Source organism: Stenella coeruleoalba, assembly GCF_951394435.1.
Source record: "Stenella coeruleoalba genome assembly, chromosome: 10".
NCBI classification, from domain to species: domain Eukaryota; kingdom Metazoa; phylum Chordata; class Mammalia; order Artiodactyla; family Delphinidae; genus Stenella; species Stenella coeruleoalba.
In genome coordinates, this window is record NC_137156.1 from 59,215,557 (window position 1) to 59,240,979 (window position 25,423).

Consider the following 25,423-nt stretch of genomic DNA (forward strand, 5'->3'; position numbering starts at 1 on the left):
GAGGTGTGGCCACCCCCAGAGAACTGCCTGACATGTTGTGCGGGGAAGAGTGACCACCCTCATGGCCAAGAGTGGGGAATGCACAAGATAAAGGATATTTGCTGCCACCTCTCTTGTCGTCGGGTATTGTAGCCCATAAGCAGCACTGCAGTAGGAACGCAGAAGAGCAAGAGCTGACACAGGGGCCCACACATGCAGCCCACCCCAAGGGTTGACAGCAGAACCACAGTAGCCCAGAGCCTTGAATTCAAACCTGTGCCTAAGATGAATGAGCTACCCTGAATCAGTCAGCATCATTCTGATGGCCCAGTGTCATGTGATCCTGTGGGAAAAACCCACGCTGGCCGCCCTCCTAGAAATGAGGTCCAGCCATAGGGCCCTGGCACAACCCTACAGGTGTGCATTCTGGAGCTCTTTAGGACACCTGGTCAGCCCACACACTGAGTAAATGCTCAGAGAGCACCCCAAATGGGACAAACAGAGCACAGGGCCCATAGAGATCACAATCTACTCTCGGAGCACCCCATCTGACAGTCCTATTTGACCTAGCCACACCCAGGCAACAGTAGATGACTTTAAAAATGTAGAGGAAGGGGGGACTTCCCTGGTGGTCCAGTGGGTAAGACTCCACGCTCCCAATGGAGGGGCCCAGGTTCGATCCCTGGTCAGGGAACTAGATCCCACATGCATGTCGCAACTAGGAGTTTGCATGCCGCAACTAAGAGTTCACATGTCGCAACTAGGAGTTCACATGCCTCAACTAAGAAGTCCACATGCCGCAACTAAGACCCGGTGCAGCCAAAATAAATAAATAAATAAAAGGATAAAAATAAACCAATAAAAAAAAATGTAGAGGAAGGACCTCCTAAGTGCAGGACCCCCTGAACACCCTGGGCACATGCCCTGGGGTGGGACCCTGTTTTCCTTGGTCTAATGGTGGTGCTGGGCATGGATTTAAGTGCATGGCCAGAGAGTTGCACGTACCATTTCACAATGGCCAGAGGTTGGTCACATGGCCAAATACACCTGCTGAAAAAACTGGAAATTTTAGCAATTTCTATGGAAGCAGGAGAGAATGGAGACTAGGTGACGAGTAACAGTCATTACCATGTCCACTGCACAATAGAATGCAAGATAGTCTGGAAATGTGAATATCTAGCTTTCCTATACTCTAGACAGCAACAGAGAAAAATGCTGGGAAAGGCCAGAATAGCCCATAAGGCACATCAGTACCTATTAGGAAACAGTAGCCCCTAAAAAGATACAATCCCATAGGTGCGTGACATGGCAAATGGAACAAGGGCAGGATTTCAACTCCCATCTGTCCCTTAAGCCAGTTCCTCTTTGCACGATGATCACAACCACAAAGGATAGACCTGGAAATGGCTCTAGATTCAGCCACTGGTAATGTCACACACTCCTCCCCTTTGTCAACTACTTGGTGCTTTTTCAACACATTTCTCCATATTTATACAATACGTTAAAATAAGAAAAACATATAGCAGGTCTGATCTCTATCTCCTCCACACACTGAGAAAGGCTGTAACTCTCTGGGCCACAGCTCAGCAAATATTCCCAAGGAGAAGGTCTGGGGAATGTTAAGTTCATGTTATGTGTCTCATCTCTCTCAAAAATCATCACATTGCATTGCTTGCTAATGAATATCTACAAACTGTTGTTCAGTGTTTTGTTTTAAGTGTGGTCCACTTTGAAAATTTTAAAAATCCAAAAATCCACCTCTTCTCAAGATGTAGAAAAACTGAAGAAGGGAATTCCCTGGTGATGCAGTGGTTAAGAATCCGCCTGCCAATGCAGAGGACACGGGTTTGAGCCTGGTCCGGGAAGATCCCACATGCCACGGAGCAACTAAGCCCGTGCACCACAACTACTGAGCCTGCGTGCCACAACTACTGACGCCTGTGTGCCTAGAGCCCGTGCTCCACAACAAGAGAAGCCACCGCAATGAGAAGCCAGTGCACCGCGACGAAGAGTAGACCCCACTCGCCGCAACTAGAGAAAGCCTGCGCACAGCAATGAAGACCCAACACAGCCAAAAATAAATAAATAATTTTAAAAACCTGAAGAATATGGCTCCACCCTTACAACAAAAAATAGCCAAACTGGGACCTCCCTGGCAGTCCAGAGATTAAGACTGCAGGAGGCGTGGTTTCAGTCCCTGGTCAGGGACCTAAAATCCCACATGCTGCATGGCACAACCAAAAAAAAAAAAAAGCCAGATAATCTGAAATTTTTCCTTGAACACATCAGAGAGTTAAGTCTCAGGGCAAACAACTTACCTAAAATCTAAGGAAAGACAGACACTCTCAAGGTCATTCCTTATATTCAACTCCTTTGGGGACAGTCCACCTTCCTGACCAATCCTGCTATGGAGAAGCTCACCACTGCAGAGTTGGAAATAACATTGAGTCAACTGGAGGGAAAACAAAAAATAAAAATACAAAACAACAATAACAAAACAACCAGCATATAAATTCATTGTAAATAGAATGTCTGTCTTGGGAATTCCCCGGCAGTCCAGTGGTTAAGACTCTGCCCTTCCAATGCAGGGGGCATGGGTTCGATCCCTGGTCGGGGAACTAAGATTCCACATGTCGCATGGCATGGCCAAAAATTTTAAAAAGTAGTAAGGTTGCCTTTAAGAAAACAGACAAAAGAGGCTGTAGTAAGAAAGGCAGGGTCAAAGTGCTAAGCTTCAAAAAGTCTTAAGGCTAGATAGGATCAAAGAAAGGGGAAGAGATGGCGAGAGGGCATCTGGGGGAGCAGAAAAAGCACAAGCTCAGAGGAAGAAACTGCAACAGTGTGTGCTGCAGTGAGTAGAGAGGACTGGCTGGAGCAGAGTCTGGGGAGGGCAGGAGGTACAGCTGGATTGGGATAATCAGGCCAAGAAGGGGAGGGCCTGCTAACCTGCACTAGGGGGACACACAGAACAAGATTACATTTAAAAGTTTCTCTCCAGGATGAATTCTCCAATGACGAATAAAATTTGAGTTCTGAATGAAGACTTTCCCACATTTCTCACATTCACAGGGTTTTTCTCTAACATGAAGCCTTCAGTGCTGCTTCAATCCTGAACTCTTGTTGAAGCCTTTCCCACACTCTGCATTTGTAGGGCTTCACCCAAGGGTGGATCCATTGATCTTGGGGTTTTCTTTTTCTTTTTTCCTTCCTTTTCTTTTTTTCTTTTGGATCCATTGATATTGATTTAAGCTGACTTTTTGCTTGAAGGCCTTGCTGTAGTCCTTGCATCTAAAAAGTTTCTCTCGGGCTTCCGTGGTGGCGCAGTGGTTGAGAGTCAGCCTGCCGATGCAGGGGACACGGGTTCGTGCCCCGGTCTGGGAAGATCCCACATGCCGTGGAGCGGCTGGGCCCGTGAGCCATGGCTGCTGAGCCTGCGCGTCCGGAGCCTGTGCTCCGCAACGGGAGAGGCCACAACAGTGAGAGGCCCGCGTACAGGTAAAAAAATAAAAGGTTTCTCTCCAGTGCTGACTTGCTGGTGCTGAGTTGAAGTTAAAGGCTTTGCCACACTCTTTACACACCTGGAAATTGCAGATGTGTGAACTGACCCCAACATTTTTTTCTGATCTCTTATGTGCATGACATCTATTTTTCTTTCTTTCTTTATTTTTTTTGCAGCACGCGGGCCTCTCACTGCTGTGGCCTCTTCCGTTGCGGAGCACAGGCTCCGGACGCGCAGGCCCAGCGGCCATGGCTCATGGGCGCAGCCACTCCTATTTTTTATAGGAATTTTCTCATTATTTACTCTCTCCTTTGCTGAATCTCTCTTATTTTTCTTCATTCCATCCCTTATGAGACTTCCTGAAGGCCTCTCTATCTTGCTCTCTGATTCACAGGTAACTTGAAAACCAGGTCCCTGGGGAAGGTCTCTTAATGTTCCTCTGAGGCCAAGCCACGGGATTCACTTTTCTCAGAAATGTCTTATTTTGAGGCCTAAAAGCACAAATTCAGCCCTGATTTCACAACCTGAGAAAAAATAATAAATGCAAATGTTAGAGAGGGAACTAGATCATCAAAGATACAACTGTATGCTGTAAATGCACAGCTTTTGTATGTTTACAAATTGGTTTCACAGAGCATAGGGAATGAAGAAAGACAAGGAAAAGCCCTGGGACCCAAAAGGGAAAGGGGCTACATCTGGTCTCACGGCCAAAGATGCAAAAGAAGACGGGATAATTATGGTTGGTCCAAGAGAGTAACATTGTTGAAAATGGAAATCTGATCATGGGAATGGCCTCAGAAGACCAAAAAAGAATGAAAAGTGAAAAGGATATTGGGTTGGGCGGGCTGGTGAGACTCCTCATCATCAATTAAATGTCAAACAAAAAATTAAATCAAATAACTTAGATATTCCAACTTAGGGGTATGTGAGGAATGCTATCACGAAGCTTGCAAATTACCTGAAAACATAAGCAATATAAAAGATTAGAGAAAACCACACTGGGCCAGGAGAACACAGATCAAACTTCCACCCACACTGACTAACTAACCATAACTGCAAGGTAACATTTGGCCATCATGATTTAGCCCTAGGCCATGACAAAATTTCACAGACTGGATGGCTTAACAGAAATTAATTTTCTTATGGTATAGGAGGCTGGAAGTCCAAGATCAAGGTGCCAGCTGGCTGGTATCCTCTGAGGCCTCTCTCCTTGGCTTGCAGATGGCCAACCTCTTGCTGCCACTTCACACGGTCACCTCCCTATGCATGTGCACCCCTGGGGTCTGTGTCCTAATCTCCTCTTCTCATATGGACACCAGTCTGACTGGATTAGCGACCACCCTATAACAGCCTCATTTTAACTTAATTATGTCTTTGAAGATCCTGTCTCCAAATACAGTCACATGCTGAGGTACTGGAGGTTAGGGCTTTAACATATAAAGTTGGGGGGGGGACACAATTCAGTCCACCTGCCATATGCTGAACCCATCCCGCGCCTAAGCACCGAAGCCTCACCACCTCCCTATGGACACGGTCCAAGCATGTTCCCTCCTCCTCGGCCCCAGCAGTTGCTATTCCCTCTGCCTGAAACGCTGCCCCTAAATATCAGCACATCTCGCTCCCTACTTTGGTCTCTTGTTCACATGTCCCCTCATCAGAGTCTGTCCCTGATCACTCTATCTATCCCTTTCTATACCCCTTCCCTGCTTTATTATCCTTCATAGCATTTACCATTACTTGCCATAAAAATTTATACATTGTGGGGTTCATCCGTGTTTAACATACACCCAGGAGTTTTAGAAATCATGTATGGTAAGGTCACAGACAAGAAGACAACTGCCTTGGAAAGAAGAAGTACTTACAGTTCCTGAAAAGAGGGGGCATGCCACACCATGCAGGGGGCCCATGGGAAGCACCATGGGGTCAGTCAGGAGGCAGAGGAGGGGGCAGAAAGCACAGGCAAAAGCCTCTATTACTAGAGCGGTGGGAAGTTGTTAGGTGGGCATGTCCTCCTGCTGGGCAGGAAGCAAAACACAGATGTTGGGGTCTGTGGTTGGAAGGTTTGTAATAGGATTTTTGCACATCCAAAGGGGAAATATAATCAACTTCGGCTGTTAGTTTGACCCTATGATCAATGGACGCCAAATCATCAATTATAACATTTCTAAATGTTGGTTAGAATATCCCACATTTTTGGCGTTACGCCAATATATTCAAATGTTGGTTAATAAGAGAATAAGCGAATGAGTTTCCATATGACTAGTTTATGCCTGTCCTCATGTACACCCATGTCCTAAGGGTAATTCTTGCTGCCACCACTCGGGTTCCAGGCTTCATCCTGTCCTCTCAGGCCAGGTGTACTTCTTCTCTGTACCTATCTTGTCTTACCTGAAACCTCTCAGAGCCTCCTTTTGGTGAATATAGATGGATGCATCTTTACCTCGGACACAGTTTCCATGAAGTACCTGCACTGGCTTACCTCAAAACTCAAGTGGACAGAGGTCAAAGGGAACAAAGCTCACCTGAGGCTTGGTTTTAAGGGACACAACCTGTCATCATCTAGCTTCTTCAATTCTTCTTATGGAGAAAAGTATGATTCTCAGTAGCTTAAGGCAGAGAATGATACATCAGCAAGATGGACTGATCGCAACTCCCATAAAGAACCTCTCCCCCAGGTTCTGTTTTCACATTTAACATTGTTTGTACTGGCAGCATGATTCTCTGCTCACAAGAGGAAGATAACAGGCACATCTCAGAATGCTAAGACAACGCAGAGATCATTCCAGTAAGGAGCCTGAGAAAACTGGACGTTCCATGAATCTAGATTCATAATCACAGGATCGCAGGAAAGCATCCAGGAGAGGAAGCTGGGGGAGATAATGGATACAGGATTTAGAAGCCAAGAAGAAATGTGGAGCCCCCAAACTGTAAACAGAGTTCCCTAGAGACTACACACCAGAGATAGGAAAATGTTTATTAAAGATGCAGGCATCATTAGAGCGAGACTGAATCCATAGCCTGTGCTTTTCAACACCACTGCATCTCTCCGTAGTATGACTGTGCCGATTAAAGCTCTATTATCAAAAACCTCAATTCAAGATCCCCTTATCTGTCCCACAGGACAAGGAAAGGCTATTGATGTGATCTTGCCCTTTTAAGTACTTTATTCTTGTGTACTCAATGCTACCTAGCTTATGTAGAGTATTAATGTATTTCTATTAATACGACCCAGTAAAATTATACTCATAAAGTGACAGAACTGAATGAATCAATTTGCCCACTAAACAAACAAACAAAATGTACATACGGTGTGTTGAAAAACATACCTCCCAATATAAAACCAATCTAGAAAGAGTGACAATATACTGAAGTTCCCAGCCACTCTTGGCTAAGTTCTCCACGTATGTGTGGTGTGCCTTTAGTTTAGCCAGTGGCCCAGTACTAATACTAGTCTGATGTTTCCCTGCCTCCCCGGCACCATTACCTCATGCTCCTTGTCATGTGTTGACACTGGCTTAAGGATCATATTTTTAATTTAAATTAATTTTATAGGAGCCTAGACAAACTATGTGATGCATGCAAATGGCAGATATAACTATTGTGAATTATCAGTGTTCCCTCTGTGCGAATGGCTTACTGAGAGTTGACTGTGTCTGGCTTCATGTGATAAGAATAGACTGATGCTATTCGGTCTATTCAGCTCCCTCCATGCTCCTGGCAATGTGTGAGCAATGTGTTGTTTCCTAGCATGTAACTGCTTTTAATAGAAGGCAGCAAAAGTAACTACTCTTTGATATGTGATGTTATTAAGATATCTGTAGTTTTCTTTGAAAAGAGAAGCTGGTGTGATTAGGTACCTTTTGTTCCATTAACAGCAATAATAAAGATGCTATCACTCCTCAAAAAAAAAAAAAATGCAGGCAAACACTGGAAGACCTTGAAAAAGTCCTTAACTCTCAACCTCTATTTTTTTCCTGTTTAGAAATAAGATAGTTGGACTAGACAACTTCAAATGTCCTTTTCAGCAATAAAGTCAATGAGTCAAAGGAACAAAACTGAAACAAGACTTACAGATGGTTTAACAATAAATTTTGATGACTCCCTACTACTATTTTTTTCCTAAGACATATCAATGGATTTTAAGATTCTTCATTAATTTTATCGCTCTGGCAAGGGTGGGGAGAAGGTAAGTTGGGAAAAAAAAAGAATGGTAGTCATGTTAAAAGTACATCCCAAGTTATAAGGCATGTCCCAAATATTACAGTATTATAATAGTAACCTACTTCCAAACCCCACTCTGTGTCAGCTACTTAGTTCATCACTGGAAAACAGGGATCCTGCTGTGGATTGATTCTGCGAGGTACACTCATTAATGACAATGCCTGCAACACAACAGCTGCCACTGGTTAGACCACAGATTCCCAACTGCATAAAACTATATGTGCTGGTGGATCTTTACACTTTAACTGGTTTGTTTTGAGACAAAATGATTGCTATTGTCACACCTAGTTCTCCTCCCTCTGCTCATACATCATGCATGAACAGCAAGACAAAAATCTCACAACCCAATTTCAGGTCTGCAGTTTCGCCAAGTTCATGGTATTCTGACTCTAAAGACTTCCAGGGGGACTTCCCTGGTGGTCCAGTGGCTAAGACTCCGCACTCTCACTGCAGGGGGCCCAGGTTCGATCCCTGGTCAGGGAACTAGATCCCACATGCTGCAACTAAAGGATCCCACATGCCGCAACTAAAGATCCCCCGTGCCGCAACTAAGACCTGGCATAGCCAAATAAATAAATAAATAAATAAATAAAAAGATTGAAATAAAAATTAAAAAAAAAAAAGACTTCCAGGAAGGTGAGGGAAGCAAGGCACGTGGGTCATGGGAAAAGTTGTCAGATGATGCTAGACACCACATCTTTGTGGGTAGAAAGACTATTAAGGACAAAGAGTAGTTAAAAGCATGAACTGAAGAACACAAAAGAAAACACAACACAAATTCTCACACATAAAGCTCATTTCACAGAGCTTCTATCCAATATTAACACAAGTAGTGATTTCTTGCAAATAAAGTAAATAGGTACTCTTTGGACATGGATGTTCTATTTCTCTTTGTACCTATTTGTCTGATACAGTAGATATGATCAACAGACTTCCACATGTGGTTGCCCTATACAAGATTTTCTTAACAGTAGCACTAATGGCATTTGGGGCCAGATAATTCTTTGTCGTGGGAGACTTCCCTGTGCATTGTAGTATATTTAGTTGCATCCCTGGCCTCTAGATGCCCACTAGATGTCAGTAGCAGCCCTATCCCCAATTGTGACAACAAAAAATGTGTCTAAACATTGCCAAACGTCTTCTAGGAGAAAGGCGCAAAATCACTGCCAGTTGAGAACCACTGACCTATACTGATATATTCACACATTCCTTGAAAGAGCAAGATGTGGTTGAGAATGAGAAGCAGAGAAGTATGGGTGCCGTTGAGACTTAAGTGGGAGATTGAGGAGAGAGAGCATAAAATCATAGATTATAACCAGTCACTGACAGAGTTTTGAATACTCACCTGGGGAACTTGGGTTTTGTTTTATAGACAAGAGAGAATCATTAAAGGAATTCCAGAAAGAGGGTGATACGATTTGATTTTCATTTTAAGGAAATTTTCTTGATCTAAGAATGAGAGAGGATTGAAAAGACAACAGCTATCACAAAACTCTGACGTGCTAACTATGGAAAATAGAGCAGAGGATGTGGAAAGGAAATGGCCAACCTGCTGCATCTGTGAAATGGAATCATTAAAACGTAGTCTATTTATAAGGGTGCAGGATAGAGAGGAACTGAAGATTTCCATGAGGTTCCTGGGCTGAACAAGTGGGCAGGTGGCGGAGAAAACAGGGGTTAGTGTGTACCTGTGGGTAAGGATAATAAGTTCATTTTTGTACATGTGGCTCCCAGATGTAATTTATTTTTATTTATTTATTTTTGGCCATACCACGCAGCTTGTGGGATCTTAGTTCCCTGACCAGGGATTGAACCCAGGCCCTCGGCAGTGACAGCAAGGAGTCCTAACCACTGGACCTCCAGGGAAGTCCCCCAGATATAGTTTAATCCAAATGGGTAAATAATCCTGTCACCTGGTGACACTGTATAGAGTTAGAAGAGGGACAAGATTGGATCCCTAGGTGACTGCTTATCTTTAGAGGGTGGACAGAAATGGAGGAAACTCAAAGGAGGCAGGAACTAACAAATCAGGAACGTCAGGAGAAAGTGGTGACCCGAGAGCCAAGAGGACATTTGCAAGGGGTGTAAATTATCAACAGGGATACATACTGCAGATGATGAAGCCCGGGAAGCCAGGCGCTGGTAGTAACCTCAGTTCAAGGAGTTTGGTGGGAGCAGAGGTCAGTTGCTACGGGCTGAGTAGCTAGTGGACAGACAGAAGAGAAACAGAGAGTAGCTGTCATGAACCAGAACTAGTCTTTCAGAACAACTCCCACTCTGCAGGGCAACAGCCTCCAGCCCCACCTGCAGGTGGAGCCGGCATCGAGGCTCTCTGGATGGACCATGTCCACCTCTTATGTTTGCGCTGAGTTGATTTTCAGTTTCCATATTAACATCACCATGTGCGGCTTCCCTCAGGTATATCTGTCACCTTTTCAGAATACTTTCGCTTTATATATCCTGGGGGTTCTTTTTGTTTTGAATCTTATTTGCCACCAGTTTCCAGCATATATCACTCCCCTCTTTTTCTTGTTTCCTCTTCACCCAGGCTTGTATTTTTCAAAGGAACATCAGGGAATCTGATCTGCCACCCGCAAGGCAGAAATAGTAAGGGAGCTTAGCCCCATTTGCCTGAATACCCTTTGAGCCTCCTAGGAAAATAATAAAATAAATTTGGGCCTGGTAGTTAGATCCCTTGCACTCAGAGTTAATATTTTCTCAAAGAGAAGGGGTCAGAGTGAAAAGTCTACGTCGAGTTTTCTACCGGGTGCTCTTGTGGGAAGAGAAATCTGTAGTGTGAGACACAACCCAAGACACCAGCTGATTGTCTGCCAGACAAATGTACTGTTTGGCTTCTTCTTTCACACCAGTTCTTTCTCATTTCTCTTGATATTATCAACAGAATAAAGTTTATGTTATATACTTGACAATGAATAAGTTTTTATCGACTTTAGGGGGTACAATACAGTGGAAATCAGAAGACATCGGGTTTCCAGCTGCATTCATGCTAAGCACACTTTAGCCTGGACTACGTATGCTGGAAATGGGGGTAGAGGCTGAACAATTCAGTTGCTTAACTCCAATATCTATACCACTTCCACCAGACAAATATAGTCCTTCTTTCGGAGAAAAAAAATGGTTAAAGCCAGTTCTTTTTGTTTTCTCTTTCTGCTAAAGTAAGGAAGCAATTTTCCACTCTATAAAGTAATTTACATCTCAATCACTGGGCAGAGGAATTGTCTTTCAACATCAGAGAATCTTCTCTAGGTCTGAACTCTGTCCCTCTCAATAGGTATTGGAACATTGTCCTACCTCTGAACTTTTCAGTTATGTGAGCCTATAAACAACTTTTATTAGTTAGATTTGGGTTTTCTGTCATTTGCAAATTAATTATACTGATCCTGGCTTATATTTGAAAGCACTGTTTTCTTGTACAGCACCTTAATATCATATTTTCTCTTAGTGGTCACACAAGCTCCTCATTTGTATTTCATCTCAGTTGCTTGAAGGTTAAGTGTCTAAATAGGTACCTTTCATGCCCTAACCTTAACTTCGTGAATCCCACCAGACTAATGTTTGTCATACCATAACACACCTTCCAAATTTGATGAAAATATACTCTCAGTTCCAGATTCTCCAGTGGATAATTTCCAATCTCTTTGAGTTATCTTCCAGATTCCCCTACCCTACCTATGTGAATTTTGGGTTTGCCACGTCACCAGTGTTTTAAGTCAGATCATGTGGAATGCCCAGGATATTTTCATATCTGCTAGAGACCCTTACTGGACATCCATTTCCACGTGCTATTTCTTAATCCTCCTAGACCACCTATCTTTTGCCATGTTTTGCTAATTCTCTCATTGTGATACTTCTAAAATTTGTCTTGCCATTCCACCACTCTGCCTACAAACATTTCCATCTTTGAAAGAGAATTCCTAGGGTTGATCAACTCCCATGATCCTCTTCTGTAAGTCTAAACTGTTTCTTCTCTTTCATAGTTCCATTTCCATGGGTTCTTATTCTTATTCATTCTCTCTCTCTCTATTTTAAAATACTGAACTCATCTAACGTATATGTCACCTTCACTCTGGGAGCTTTTGAATATTTAGGATTTTAATGATCACCTCCTTACATTCCCAATTGGAAAGTCAACCCTATTTCAACTGCTGCCTGCATAACGTTGCCACTGGTAGTGTAGTGTTGCCAATCTCTCACTGATGCTCTTTCTTAGCATTTCTTCTTGGTGTGTCCCCCTGTCCAATTCCCTAAGTAGAGTTGGTATTCCAGAAGACTTCATCCTGGGCCCTCGTATTTGCCTGTACTGTCTCTGGGGGCAGTACTGTCCAATAGACCCTTCTGCATCAATGAAAATGTTCTACGCCTACACCATCCAATAAGGTAGCCAACTACCACATATAGTTACTGTGTGCTTGGAATCTGGCCAGTGTGGCTAAGGACATACACTTTAAATTTAATTTTAATACCCACACGTGGCTAGTGGCTACTGTATTGGATAGTGCAGCTCTAGATTACATTCATTTCTTCCCATGGCTTTAAATACCTTCTGTTCGTTTGACCACTCTCAAATGTACAGCTCCAGGTATCACTAACCCAGAGGTCCAGCCCATATATAAAACCACCTACTTGAAGTTTCTAATTGTACATCTCACACTTATTGCAAATGTTAATCCAAAGTAGAGTTCTAGACTTTTCCATCTCCAAACCTATTCCCATTCCAGTCTTATTCATTCCAGTAAATGGCACCACTGTCTAACTCAGCTGCTCAAGTCAGAAGCCAGAAAGCTATCCCTGATTCCTCCCTGTCCATTATCCTTGCATCTAATCCACTGGCAGCAGCTCACTGATTTTATTTCCAAAATATATCTTAAATCCACCTTCTCTTCATTTCCATTACCACCACCCTCTCCAGGCCACCATCATCCCCAACTTGGACGGCTAGCAGTCTCCAACATGATCTCTACTTTCACTTTTGTCCCCTTACAACCCATTTTCTATTAGCAGCCAGAGTGTTCATCATCATCTTATAATCAGAATCAAACACGTCATTCCTCCACTGAATACTCTTCAATGACTTCTTTTCACTTAGGGTGGAATTGAATGATCTGGCCCATGGATCTGTATAATCCCAGCTGGTGCCACACATGCCCTGTTCGTCTTGCTAAAACCTGTTTTCTTGAACGTGCCAAACTCTTCACACATCAGGGAGTCTGCACAGCTGTTCCCTCTGCCTGCGGTTCTTCCTGTTCTTGGTACAAGAGGCTCTTTCTCATCCTCTGAGTCATACCTTTAATGTTACCTCTTAGGATAGGCCTCCTGTGAGCATCTACAGAAAGAGGGTCCCACTTTCTGTACCTTGTTCATTCCCTTCAGAGCACTTAGCAATCTTTAATAATCTTGTTCACTTGATTTTTTTTGGTTGGTCCCTTTAATCTTCACTAGATTAATGTTCCAGGAAGGCAGGGAGCAGGTCTGACTTATCATTCCTTTACAGCACCTGGCACAGTGCTTTGCATACAAGCAGGTGCTCGGTAACATTTGCGTAATAAACAACTTCCTCAAAACACGTGTTCACATCACTCATTTCCATTTCCTGGGTCTGTGTAGTAACAAAATAAAATTTTTCCTGCTTATTAGAGGTACTCTAGCTGGACTACACCAGACCAAGTTCTCCTTACTACATGGCCTTTGGCTTCAGCAGTCAGAAACTCCAGAGTTATCAGTATGTTTGTACTTTTCAGGAAGCAGAAGTTTGGTCCAAGCAGGCCTCTGGCTTCTCCTCCTTGCTCCTTTATCAACCATTATACTCACTGGCTGGGAGCTTATAAAGTGGGATGCCTAAATAGCAATGGAGCAAACTGCAGTCTGGAAAATGGCTCTAAAGGTGGAGAGTCTGGAATGGATGTTTCATCTGTTTTGGCCAGCGTTCTTCTTCTATGAATAGGGCCTTTGGTTTTCTGACTCTTCAAGATGGTTCATACCATTCATTAATATCCTGAATTTCTTCATAATTAATATTTTAACAGCCTGTATCCCCTTTTAAAAAATATTTTATTTTACAGATTTGATTTCAAGTCTGTAATCAAGTTAATTTTGGAATTCTTCACCTTCCCCTTACTTGCTGCGTAGAATCTATGAGTGCCTAGCATTTATGTTTGATCATGGACCTATGCAGGGCATTTGTGACCCTGACACCAAGGTACTGGATTATATTGCCACTGCTGATTGAGGATACCCAAAGGAGCGTGAAGTGACCACTTCTCCCTCCTTTGGTGATAGCCCCACAGCTTACTTTGGGACGTAGGTATTATGGTGATGAGAAGGGGACAGACTAGGAGAGAATTTAGGATAGTGGTGCTATGAGAGGGGTTGTAGCTCTACAAATTTTTATGAAAAAAAATTCCGTTGGTTTACATTTTCCCAGTCCCAGAGTACTCTCTTATAACACAAGGGCAATCAGGTCTCCCAAGACTGCACAACCCAGACTGTCTCCATTGCTTTCCTTAAGTTACCTTAGTGACCTAAAGGAGGCCAACAACTTCTGAGGAAGAGAAGGTCCTGGAGTTGGCAAAGTAATAGCAATATCACTATATCAAATATGGTTTTAAGTGGGGTAGACTTATGGAAAGTAGTATTAATAAATACTTGTGCGGGCATGTACCCAGAAAGACACAGAAACAACGCATTGACTCTGAGAAGGACTGGAAGACAGGAGTGACAAGGAAATTTACTTTTCGCTGAACACCTTTTTGAACTATTTCAATTTTTTTTTATCATGAGTATGTTATAGCTAGTCAAAAATAAATACGTTTCAAAATTTGAAAAACATAAAGAAATGCAGTGTTGGTCCTCAAAGAGTCATTTAGCCAGACTAACAGGCATGAGACTATTAGAAAAAATAGAAGATAGCACATAATTAAATACCAACTTGGGTGGTACTGACTACAATTAGAAAATGAAGAGAGGTCTGTTCACCTGAAGGAGCTGAGTCTTAGATGAGGAAAGGAGACTTTTAGCCCAGGGAAATTTGAGCAAATAAAAACAGGCAGAAGCAGAAATGTGCACAGATAAAGAACAATAGATTCGGGAGTCAGATAGGCCTGGTTCCAATCTTAACTCTAAACTTTACTACCTGAGTGAACTTGAATGAGTTTATAACCTCTTTCAACCTCAGATTTCTCATTTGTAAAATGAGGATAAGAGTACCTACCTTATAGGATTAAGAAAAGTTAAGGAATGTATGTAAAATGGTTAGCACAGTACCTGAAATAGAGTAGGTGCTCAACTAAATGTTGCCTAGTATGAGTATGGCTGAACAGAGAGACCAGTCTTGCTAGAGGACAGGGTATCCACTCAGGAGAAGGGGCAAGACAATACTGGCTATTACAGTTACAGCAAACTGTGGGCAGTCATCTCATCTTGTGGCTGGGGTTCCTGTAGCATAAGAATTATAAACAAGTATCACCATTATGCATTCTCTGATGTTCAAGAAAGTGAGAAGTCTGACAGTTATAGGGTTTCTCTCTAGCATGGCGCCTCTGGTGCATAATCAAAACAGAATTCTGACTGAAGGCCTTCCCACAGTCATTACATTTATAGGGTCTTTCCCCAGTATGGATTCTCTGATGACGAGTAAGGTGTGCCTTGCAAATGAAGCTTTTCCCACAGTCAATACATTCATGAGGCTTCTCTCCAGTGTGGACCCATTGGTGCTGAGCAAGATCCAACTTCCACATGAAGCCTTTCCCACAGTCCTTACATTCATAAGCTTTCTCCCCGGTGTGGATTCTCTGATGTCGAAGAAGGACTGGGTTCTGAGTAAAACTTTTCCCACATTCCTTACATGTATATGGTTCCTCCCCGGTGTGGATTCGCTGATGTTGTGTACGGCTTGCGTTCTGACTAAAGCCCTTCCCACATTCCTTACATTCAAAGGGTTTCTCTCCAGTGTGAATTCTCTGGTGCCTAATCAGGTTTGACTTCCAAATGAAGGCTTTAGCACATTCTTGACAAACGTAGGGTTTCACCCCAGTGTGAGTCCTCTGATGTACAATGCAGTGTTATCTGAAACTGAAAGTCTTCCCGCATTCCTTACATCCACAGACTTTCTTCCCAATATGAATTCTCTGATGTTGATCAAAGTCTTCATTTTGAACAAAACACTTGCCACATTCTTCACATATATAGAATACCTGCTCATGTAGACTTTTCTGAGGTACAAGGTGGGTATAAACACCAGCATCTTTCAAATGCTCTCCTACTGAGGTCATCTCATCCTTGACAATCACTTCTATAATGTCACATGTAGTGTTCTCCACACTTTCCCTATTGGGGTAGGCAGGCCATCTCATTAACCTGCTTTTCTCCTCTTCACAGGTTTTTCCAAACCAGAATTCCTGGGAACCACAGCACTGGGGTCCACCTGATAGCACCATGTGGTCCTGTGCCTCCTCAAAAGTATCCTCCTTCAGAATAAAACCTTCTTTCTCACTCTTGGACACAGACTCTGAAAGAAGAAACCAGAGCTGCAAATGTCATCATTACCCATGACAGAGTGACTGAGGTCACCAAGTGGGATTAATATGTCCATTTTCCTCCAAGTGCCACCCCTGTGTCTAAGTGGCCCTGACGTAGCTGAAAACGGCGAAACAGAGCTAACATACAGAAAGCAACAAAAATCAAAAGGCAGAAATTAGGCAGACAGTCCCTGAGGGCTGAGGGCTCTGATTTCCAGCACCAGAGCAAGCATGGGGCCGGCAGGTGGGGAGTTAGGGGCGGGGGGTGCTCTTGGGAAATAGTTGAATTGAATTCTAAGGGAGATAAGTCAAAATTCCTTCTAGGTAGTTCAGTTTATAACATGAGAAGAACTAGCCAGGATTCAGAACAGAGGACCTGTTCAGAAATAAAGAATATCTGTGGTATACCTGGGGACCCTGAGCTTATCACACACGGTGGGGAGCACAAAGAAGACTCTCTTATACTTTTCAACACTGAATGGAAATAAAGTCTTCTCATTCAATCCAAACACCGGGTCCCACCATGAAAAGTGCTTCCCTGAATTACTTTAGGCAGTGTTGGCCAAAGTGTCTCTTTGTTCCATAGTGTCTTATTCAAATCTCTGTTACAGCATCACATTTTGTTATAATTATACATTTTTGTATAATGTCTCATCAGACTGTGAGCCTTTCCGGGATAGGAGCCATATATTACTTGATTTCTGATCCCTAGCAATGAACACAATGAGAAAAATACAGCATTTACCTTTTAACATATTGATTGACCACTGCAGCCAGATAGGTAAGCCCTCTGTTCAGTTTGAGCCTAAGATGAAAGATCCATCCAAATTTAATTATCTGCACTTGTCCAAATAAAAGTTGGAAGTTTAGAGTTTACATTTCCTCTGATTAATTAGTTGATTTGGGGATTTTTAGAGGGTCTTTTATTTAGAACATAAATGGAATGGAATTTTAACACTTTACAAAGGAAAGACAGGAGAAAAATGTGTGACTGGGAGAAAAGTGCTCATTTCCCTCTCACTTACCGGTACAAATTAGGCTTGGACCCTCTCCTTGCAGTTTCGGTTTCAATGGCTTTTCTACCTGCTCAAGATGGGAGATCCCAGCAGGCTTTAGAAATGGATATCCTGCCAGGATCAAGATATAAATAAGGCTGACTCAACTGGAGGAGTGGGGCCCATTAGGAAAGGAGCTGAGACGGAAGTGGTAGGGGAGAATGAAGGTCGGGAGAAAGACTGGTAAAACAGTGACCTGAAACTTGAGAGTAATAAGAATATAAAGGACAGGAAATAGAGGTTCAGGGAAGTTGTGATTCCATCAGTTCACCAATATACAAAAAGTTATCACTCATTTTAAAATGTCAAGAAGAAACAGGAAAGACTAAGGTCTCTTCTGCACCTGCCCCTAGGAGCTGAAAGCCAATTCACATAGCAAAGTATCAGGATAGGAAAGAACTGCAAGGAGCTGTCCCTGAGGCTATGTTGGGAAAGCACCACCTCTTACTTCCCTTCCTTCCTATCTATTTATCTACTGCCTTCTCTTTTCACAAAGGATCAACAATGGGTCTCTCATGTCTTATGGCATCCATAAGAAATGGCCTCATAGCCTCATTCAGCCATTCCCAGAAGTCACTTCTTGCTCTAACAATAAACACCTCTATTTACAAAGGTCCACTCTAATAAATTCTTCAGACTTAGCTAAGATTGGTCTCTTTGTAACTCCCAACCAAATCCTCCTAAGAAACAGATCAATTCTGCAATTTCCAAATGATGACCTTTCAGTGTGATGAATTGGGAGATTGGGACTGACATATATACACTAATATGTATAAAATGGATAACTAATAAGAACCTGCTGTATAAAAAAATTAAATAAATAAATAAATATATATATGGAGAGGACTTAAAAAAAAAATGATGACCTTTCATGCTGCTGAGGCAAAGGACTACATGCCTCGTGAGTACTCTCTTCTTTAAGACTTTGAGTAGGGACATGAGCTCCAAGGAGGGCTGCTGCAAGTCAGGGAGTTAGGGTTTTGCTCAAGGAATAACTTAGCTGTTAGCTTTCTGCCTAAAGCAGAGATGAGAATGCCCTTGAGTGGCAGGGAGAGTAGGTACTGAGATGCTGAGAGAATGTAGAGGACACTGTAGGTGCCTCCCTACATCCATTCTACCCCTCCCCCACTAGGGAGTAGCCAGGCCCTTTGGGTGGGAGTGATCCCAAGTCCAGCTCCTGGTACAGGCCCTCACTGAGCTAAGCCAAACAGGTTATCCCATCCCACTCACTACATGAGAGATCCTTTCAGGGACCAGCAATCCAGGCCAAGTCAATCAGTGCAGAGCTTTTCCCTGGCTGTAGAGACCGATTTAGAGCTGGCATAAGACTTAAGATGGTGCAGCAGAGCAATACTTGGGACTGTGATTCACAATGGTTAAAGCCTAAGGAAGGCCTGCTCTGTTCCTCTCCATCGGTGTGAAGAAGCACAGTCCTGGTTACAACTACCGATCACCTTACAACCACGAGAGGAGCCAGACTGTAGACAAAACCAACATACGAGGAGACAGAGAAGAGCAGAGACTGAAATTCTGATCCAAATGTACCTGCAGCCCATTCTACCTATGGACTTGCCAATTACACAAAACAATAAATTCCTCTTTTTTATTTAAGCCAGTTTGAATTGGGTTGTTACTTGCAATCAACGGTATCCTAACATGGAAAGACTTCCAGACGCAGCAAGGAACTGTGTGAATGGGGAAGTTGAGGGCACAGCTCAAGTCACCTGTGCCCACAGAAGAGCCTCTGTGGGAAGAAGATGAAATGGGGCCAGGGGGCAATAAGAGGACACAGTTCTCAGTAGGAAATTAGGAGCAGGGAAGCCCTGTGTTGGGCCTAAACAAATGCCAGGGCTTTCCCACCAGAAATCCCTGAGGAACAGGAAGTATTTGGCTCAGGGTTATTTAGACTTCTTGATTTCTAGTGATAAAAATGGCCATGATAAGGGCTTCCCTGGTGGCGCAGTGGTTGAGAGTCTGCCTGCCGATGCAGGGGACACGGGTTCGTGCCCCAGTCTGGGAAGATCCCACATGCTGCAGAGCGGCTGGGCCCGTGAGCCATAGACGCTGAGCCTGCGCATCCGGAGCCTGTGCTCCGCAGCGGGAGAGGCCACAACAGTGAGAGGCCCGTGTACCGCAAAAAAAAAAAAAAAAAAAAATGGCCATGATACCCCAAAGGGCAGTCCGAATCTTCTGCTGGAAGATTATAAGCAGGCCAGGAAAGTAGAAAGGCCACCTCAGATCAGAAAGGAAACAGAAAAGTCAGGGAGTAAAGATACATAACGGCCCTGAAAATAACAGTGGAGATGGGGAAGAGGAAAAACAGGTGCATGAAGATGGCAGACAGAAGAGCCCGGATGAATACAGCAAGGACTCAAGATGGAAAACCATGGGAACACAGAGGAAAACAAGGAATCCCACTGGTGTCTACAGCACTAGGTTAAGAGAACACACCCGTGACAATTTAAAGATTAAGACAAGGGAACTGGTCAGATGACTGGCACATGTATCCTCACTCACCTGAGGAGATGCCCCTCGGGCCCTCTCCATCCAGAGCTCCCTGAGGAGCCAAGCTCCACAGTGCTTCGTTCCAGCTGGAAAATCAGAGCCGGCTTGGGAAATGGAAATGCTGCTTGACAGGAAGGAAATGGGACAGGTGGGTGAGTAGGGTGACACAGAGCAACCCCAGGGCTCCTCCCAGGCCTGTGTCTTCAGGGGTGGGAGGGGAAAGAAGGGAAATTACTAGGGAGAACAAGAAAAAGAAGTCCGGGGAAAGGGACAGGAGACCCAGGGGAGAGGGGCCTGGAGGCTCACAAAGGTCAGGAAACAGAGAGGAAGGGGCGCTCAATAACAGCGTGAGTGAGCAAACAGATGACTTCACTCTTTGAGGAACTGAGCTTTCTTGTGCTCTCCCTCTCCGAGAGCTCTCAAGCTCAGACGTCTGCATGAGGATGGTTGGTATTGGGCTGGGTCTCCCAAACTGAGGTGGTGGGAACTGAGGGCTCAGAGGGGCACCAGGAATCTTCTCTCCTCCCACTGTATCCACAGCACATGAGTCAGGAGAACACCAGCTCTCAGCCGGGGGTAAGGAAGTCCTATGTGAGGCCTGAATTGATACCAGGACTTCCTACTTCCCAGCAACCACTAAGGTTGGGTCATTAAGAATACAAGAGCCTGAAGCTGCCACTCAACTGAGGTTATCAAAGACTCCTGAGCCTTTGAGGAAGAAGGAGCCAAGAAATTCCAAAGGGTAGAGGCAGAGTCCAGAGGGAAAGACCCTTACCCAAGGAAGCCACGGCCCCATAATCCTCCGGCATCACATCCCTGTACAGGGCCCTCTGAGCAGGGGTCAGGCCGGTCCATTCATTCCCAGAGAAGTAGATGGCTACATCCTCGAAGGTCACTGACTCCTGAAACAACATGTGTTTAAATGCCCTAGGACAATCCCAGGACCCAGGCCTGGAGTCTGGGTAGACCCAGGCACTAAGAGGTACTGGAGGGGATGCCCACTGAGTTTCTGGATTCTGAATGTCTAAGGGAACTCGCAACAGATTTTTGCCCCCTACTTACAAAGATATAAGGGATCAGCTACCAATCTTCTCATGTCTCTTCATTTTTACTTCAGCAAACATCCTCTCATCTTTTTCATGAGTCTCTGCAAGTTTTCCCTTTTCGTTCCCATATGTGCTCTAAGTGCCAACCTTTCTCCACAGTGTATCCTCCTTCAGAGGTCACCAACCCTTGATAACAAGAGCAACTGACATTTATTGAGCCTGTGCCAAGCACTTTACATATATTACTCTGGGCACGCCTCACAGAATGTGAGAAGGACATTAGACCCATTTTACAGAAGGGAAACTGAGGCTCAGAGATTAACATCCCCCGAGTTAAAGAGCTGAGACAGAACTCAGGCCTGTGGGACTCTCTGGCTCTTACCTACTATGGCACACTGTCTTCTGTCCTCACTCCTGCCACCCCTGCTGCCCCTGTCTAGGACTCTTGCTCTTCTCTCCCTGTCACTGCCACCAGCCAAAGAGGCAGCTAAGGGCCCCTCAGAACACTCAGGCTGCTCGAGAGGCTGTACTCAACAGGGCAGAGCCCAACTCTGACTACTCCCTAACGCACCTACCCTACTCTCTTCCCCACATCCCAGTCTCAGTGTTCCTTTTTCTGTATTTCTCGGAGCCCTAGCTCCTGCACCTTTTCTTTTCTTGCCTTTCTCTCTCATGCTCTTCCTTGAGAAACACAAACAGTGCTAACTTGGAGCCATGAAGACTTCTTATAATTCCCAGCCACTGCCTCATTCAGGGTCTCAATCTCAATACTATGGAGGGGCCAGTTCTGGTCCATTCCCATCAGTCCTTGCCCGGCAATGTTCTCACAGCAACTTCCCCAGCATTCCAAGGCTCAAAGACTTTGGCTGGCTCACTTTTGCCTGCCTAAAAAAGTCCAACTCCTCTGAACTGCAGACAACTCCAGTCACATTCAGGGACCCAGCTTACTTCCCAAGGATCATCCCCTGCAAGACCACCCTCATGCCCTATACTGTCACGGTTCCGTTATGAACCCAAACCCTTTCCTTGCCCAGATCTGTATCCTTGGACCTACACCCCCCCGTCCCCCCCCCCCCACCCCCGGCCTGAAGATCCAGATCCTTCCTCCTACTCCTGCAAGCTCATGTTCTTCTCAAGACCCACCTCAAACAAAACCAGCTCTGTAAAACCAGTCGTGGAAATTCTGGCCATTCGTCGCCGCACACAGCGCTCTGTGTTGGGCCACCTCTGCCTCAGAATTGGCTCATGCCTGTGCATCTGCACGTGTGCTTCCCCTGCCGCCACAAGCCTGGGGGATGTCGAATCCACTCTGCCCCTACCTGTTCCTCTGGGCCCTCCACTCTGGGCTGTACCACGGTTTATCGGTAGCCGCACTGCCTCCTCTCCGCCCCTCATGTGGGCCTAGAGCCCCGGGCAGAGCCGAGCCAGCTTCGTGGCGCCGGCTCAGCGCTCACCGAGCCCGACCGGGTACTACCCGGGGTCAGGGAGGGACGCTCCAGACCCGGGCGGGGCTGACATAGCGGCCCCCCCCCCACCCGGGAGCCGCCCGAACAAGAGCCACGCTCCAAGCCCCTACCAGCCCCATGCCCACCTCCCCACTTTCTGCGTGGGCCAGGTCTCTGCATGCGAGAGGCGAAGGCTGCAGCACGCTCGCCATTCCGGCTTCTCTAGGACGGTGGAGGGCTCCGCGTCTCCATGGTACTCCCTTCTCGCCACGCAAAGTCGGGAGGGGAGAGTGATCCAGCTCTCCTAGAGACACAGAGCGCTCCGGGCCCTGCAGAAATCAAGGAGAACGGTAGCGGGGTGGGGGTGGGGGGAGGCTGGGGAGGAGGCTTCCTCTGGGAATCCTTTCCGGGCCCTTTTCTTCCCACTGACCACTCTTCTCCACCTCATTGAACCTTTGTAGGGGGTCCCCTGTCAATTATTCCAATCCCCATCCTATTCCTTCATTCACTTCCACCATATGCCCTCATATCTCTTAGCCTCTTAGTGAATGAACAGCCCAATACCTTTATAATGGCATCTCACTGCCGGCAAGTACCTCAAGTTCAGCCTCCTGTTTGATATAGCAGAACAGCAGGGCCCAGAAAGGTGAAATGAAATGTCCCATATCATGTCGTGAGTTGGTGACAGAGTTGAGACAAGAATCCAATTTGCCCTTTAAGTCCTACACTGGCTTCAATGTCACCTGGTACATGAGATGCAGACTAGGAGTAAGGTAATTAACCTGGGGCCAGGCTGTCAAGAACCCAGGTGCTGTGGATGGGTTTCCTTCTCTTCCTGGAAAAAAGAAAACTTGAAAGCTAGGGAGGAAGAGGAGCCATAAATAAGCCCAGCTCTAAGTTAATGAGACTATTTCTGATCTAAAGGTAGAGTGAAATAATTTTTTTCCCTGCATCTCCATTTCAAAGGTACTGCTGTTGACTCCTAGGGGTTAGGCAGTGGGCAGGAAGTGGCTAGCACTGGGGGAGAAGTCAATATCACTCAGAATTGGAACAAAGGGCAAACAAGACTCAAGGGATAGCCAGTGTAGCCGGTCTAGAGCATGCCCAGAGGAACAAATTCTTTCGCCGGTGCACAGTTGCTTAAAGTTCTGGGCCATGTATGGAATGAAAAGACATGAGATCTGACGGCACCTGAAACCCACCTGAGCCCTGTGGGTCAACCCAGCGACTTCTCTGGTGGTCCAGTGCTTAAGACTCCGCGCATCCCTGGTGGGGGAACTAAGGCCCCACATCCCACATACTGTGCAGAGCGGCCAAAAAAACAAAAAAGAACTCATCCCACCCTCCAGCCCACCACGTAATGTGCAAATGAGGTGAGCCTTAAGTGGTGGCTTCTCTCAGCGCGCACGCATTGGAAACAGCAGCGGTCTAAGCAGATAGGTTAGGGGGTCCCCTGAGAAAGAGAACAAAGAATGACTTTCTTGAGAACCCATTCTGGCCTAACCCATTTTGTGATCTAAGCCCGGCTGCAACGCTTGCCCTTGAACAGGTCTCAGTAATTAATGATCTTAAAGGAGGGAATGCAGAAACACCGGAGGACCAGTCAAGAAACCATAGGGCAGCCTTGGGGCAGCCTCCTGGTTCCTCAAGGGATATACGTAATAACATATCTTTGAGTTCTGCAGGAACTAAGCCCCCCCCACCCCAGGTGGAGGATGGAATTAAGATGTCAACCCTCCTGAATTCCATCAACTAAAGCTTGGACTCTGTCAACCTTTGCCCGGATTCTATGCTAAATTCTGCTCCCCTCAAGCCCCCTCATGAATATGCATGATATGCATGTATCATTAGCTTAAACCTTCCCCAACTTTGCTGTTCAGGGTGACACTGCTTTGGGTAAGAGCTCTGGTGTTCTCCTTACTTGCTGCAAGTAATAATAAAGCCTTCCTTCTCCCGATCACAGTGGGCGGGAAGGAGTCAGCCCTCTCCGACACGTCTTCCCCCCCTCAGCCCCACTCCCTTACTGATTGCTCCGCAGACGAAATGAGAGACACACAACCGTCTGCGCAAAGCTCCGCCGACTTACGGAGAGAGGGCGCCTCAGGACTGAGAACTGCCTGCGGCGCCTACCTAAAGACGCCTTTACGGAGGCGGCGGGGAGCGGAAGTACGTCACCGCCTTTCCGGCCCTCAGGCCCCAAGGCCTCTCTAGCAGGCCCGGAGGTCGCCTATGCTGATTGTTGATCCTCCTCGACTGCCCCGCCCACCATCCCACCATGGTGACTCCACCCCCACCCTCACCCGGAGGTGCGGCTGGAGTGGGGAAGGCTGAGACTTGACGCAGGCCTGTGGTCCTCACTCTGCCCTGCTGGGCCCCGGCCATTCCGGAGGACTGGGAGGGCAGCCTCGTGGGCCGATTTCCCAGGGGCAGGCCAGCCTCCACCTGCTGGTATATCTGGCCACCCTTCAGTGGCCCGGACCCAGACGAACGGGTGGCTGGACCTGCTGTCATGGGAAGGGCTCAGTGCCGCGTGATGGGTCAAAGACGGAAACCGCACTGAGCTGGAGACTCTTCCCCCTCCTCTGAGCACTCCGGCCACATAGGCTCCCTTGGGACGACCCTGCCACAAGCCTTAGAAGCATGTCCCCTACACCCTTACACACAGCACACATTGACCTGGCCTTGTCCTCCAGGTCTCCACTTAATTACCACCTGATCAGTGTGGCCTCCCTGACTCCCCACCCTCCTTCCCGCTCTGCCCCCCCCCCACTTTTTTAAAATTTATTTAATTAATTAATTTAGTTTTGGCTGCGTTGGGTCTTGTTGCTGTGTGCAGGCTTATTCTAGTTGCGACGAGCGAGCGGGTGCTACTCTTCATTGCAGTGCGCGGGCTTCTCATTGCAGTGGCTTCTCTTGTTGCGGAGCACGGGCTCTAGGCGTGCAGGCTTCAGTCGTTGGGGCACGTGGGCTCAGTAGTTGTGGCTCGCGGGCTCTGGAGTGCAGGCTCCGTAGTTGTCGCACACGGGCTTTGTTGCTCCGCGGCATGTGGGGTCTTCCCGGGCCAGGGCTGGAACCTGTGTGCCCTGCATTGGCAGGCGGATTCTTAACCACTGCGCCACCAGGGAAGCCTTCCACTCTG

The 25,423-nt window shown here is 45.8% G+C and overlaps 1 protein-coding gene and 1 long non-coding RNA gene across 8 annotated transcripts; both read right to left on the bottom strand.

Moving 5' to 3' along the window:
* Window positions 1-3,370: 3,370 nt before the first annotated feature.
* Window positions 3,371-10,279, bottom strand: LOC307192165. 2 transcript variants are annotated; one of them, XR_013829996.1, is made up of 5 exons: window positions 10,004-10,279; window positions 9,809-9,902; window positions 7,762-7,860; window positions 6,001-6,345; window positions 3,371-4,002 (listed from the first exon to the last, which is right to left on the bottom strand). It is a non-coding gene; the product is annotated as an uncharacterized lncRNA (long non-coding RNA). The 2 variants fall into 2 exon arrangements; XR_013829997.1 differs by having other exon boundaries at window positions 9,809-10,279.
* Window positions 10,280-12,900: 2,621 nt separating this feature from the next.
* On the bottom strand, window positions 12,901-24,531 carry LOC307192163 (zinc finger protein 621-like). Of its 6 annotated transcripts, XR_013829993.1 has the most exons (7): window positions 24,309-24,531; window positions 22,159-22,613; window positions 20,569-20,695; window positions 19,806-19,914; window positions 17,259-17,360; window positions 16,979-17,038; window positions 12,901-16,223 (listed from the first exon to the last, which is right to left on the bottom strand). XR_013829993.1 is itself a non-coding variant. In XM_079932802.1 (6 exons), exons 2-5 carry the CDS (start codon window positions 22,494-22,496, stop codon window positions 17,321-17,323), a joined length of 345 nt encoding a protein of 114 aa, XP_079788928.1. In that variant the 5' UTR covers window positions 22,497-22,613; window positions 24,309-24,531; the 3' UTR covers window positions 12,901-17,038; window positions 17,259-17,320. The 6 variants fall into 6 exon arrangements, 2 of the variants coding, with proteins under 2 accessions (XP_079788928.1, XP_079788927.1); XR_013829992.1 differs by lacking the exon at window positions 16,979-17,038; XR_013829994.1 differs by having other exon boundaries at window positions 12,901-17,038.
* Window positions 24,532-25,423: the final 892 nt, after the last annotated feature.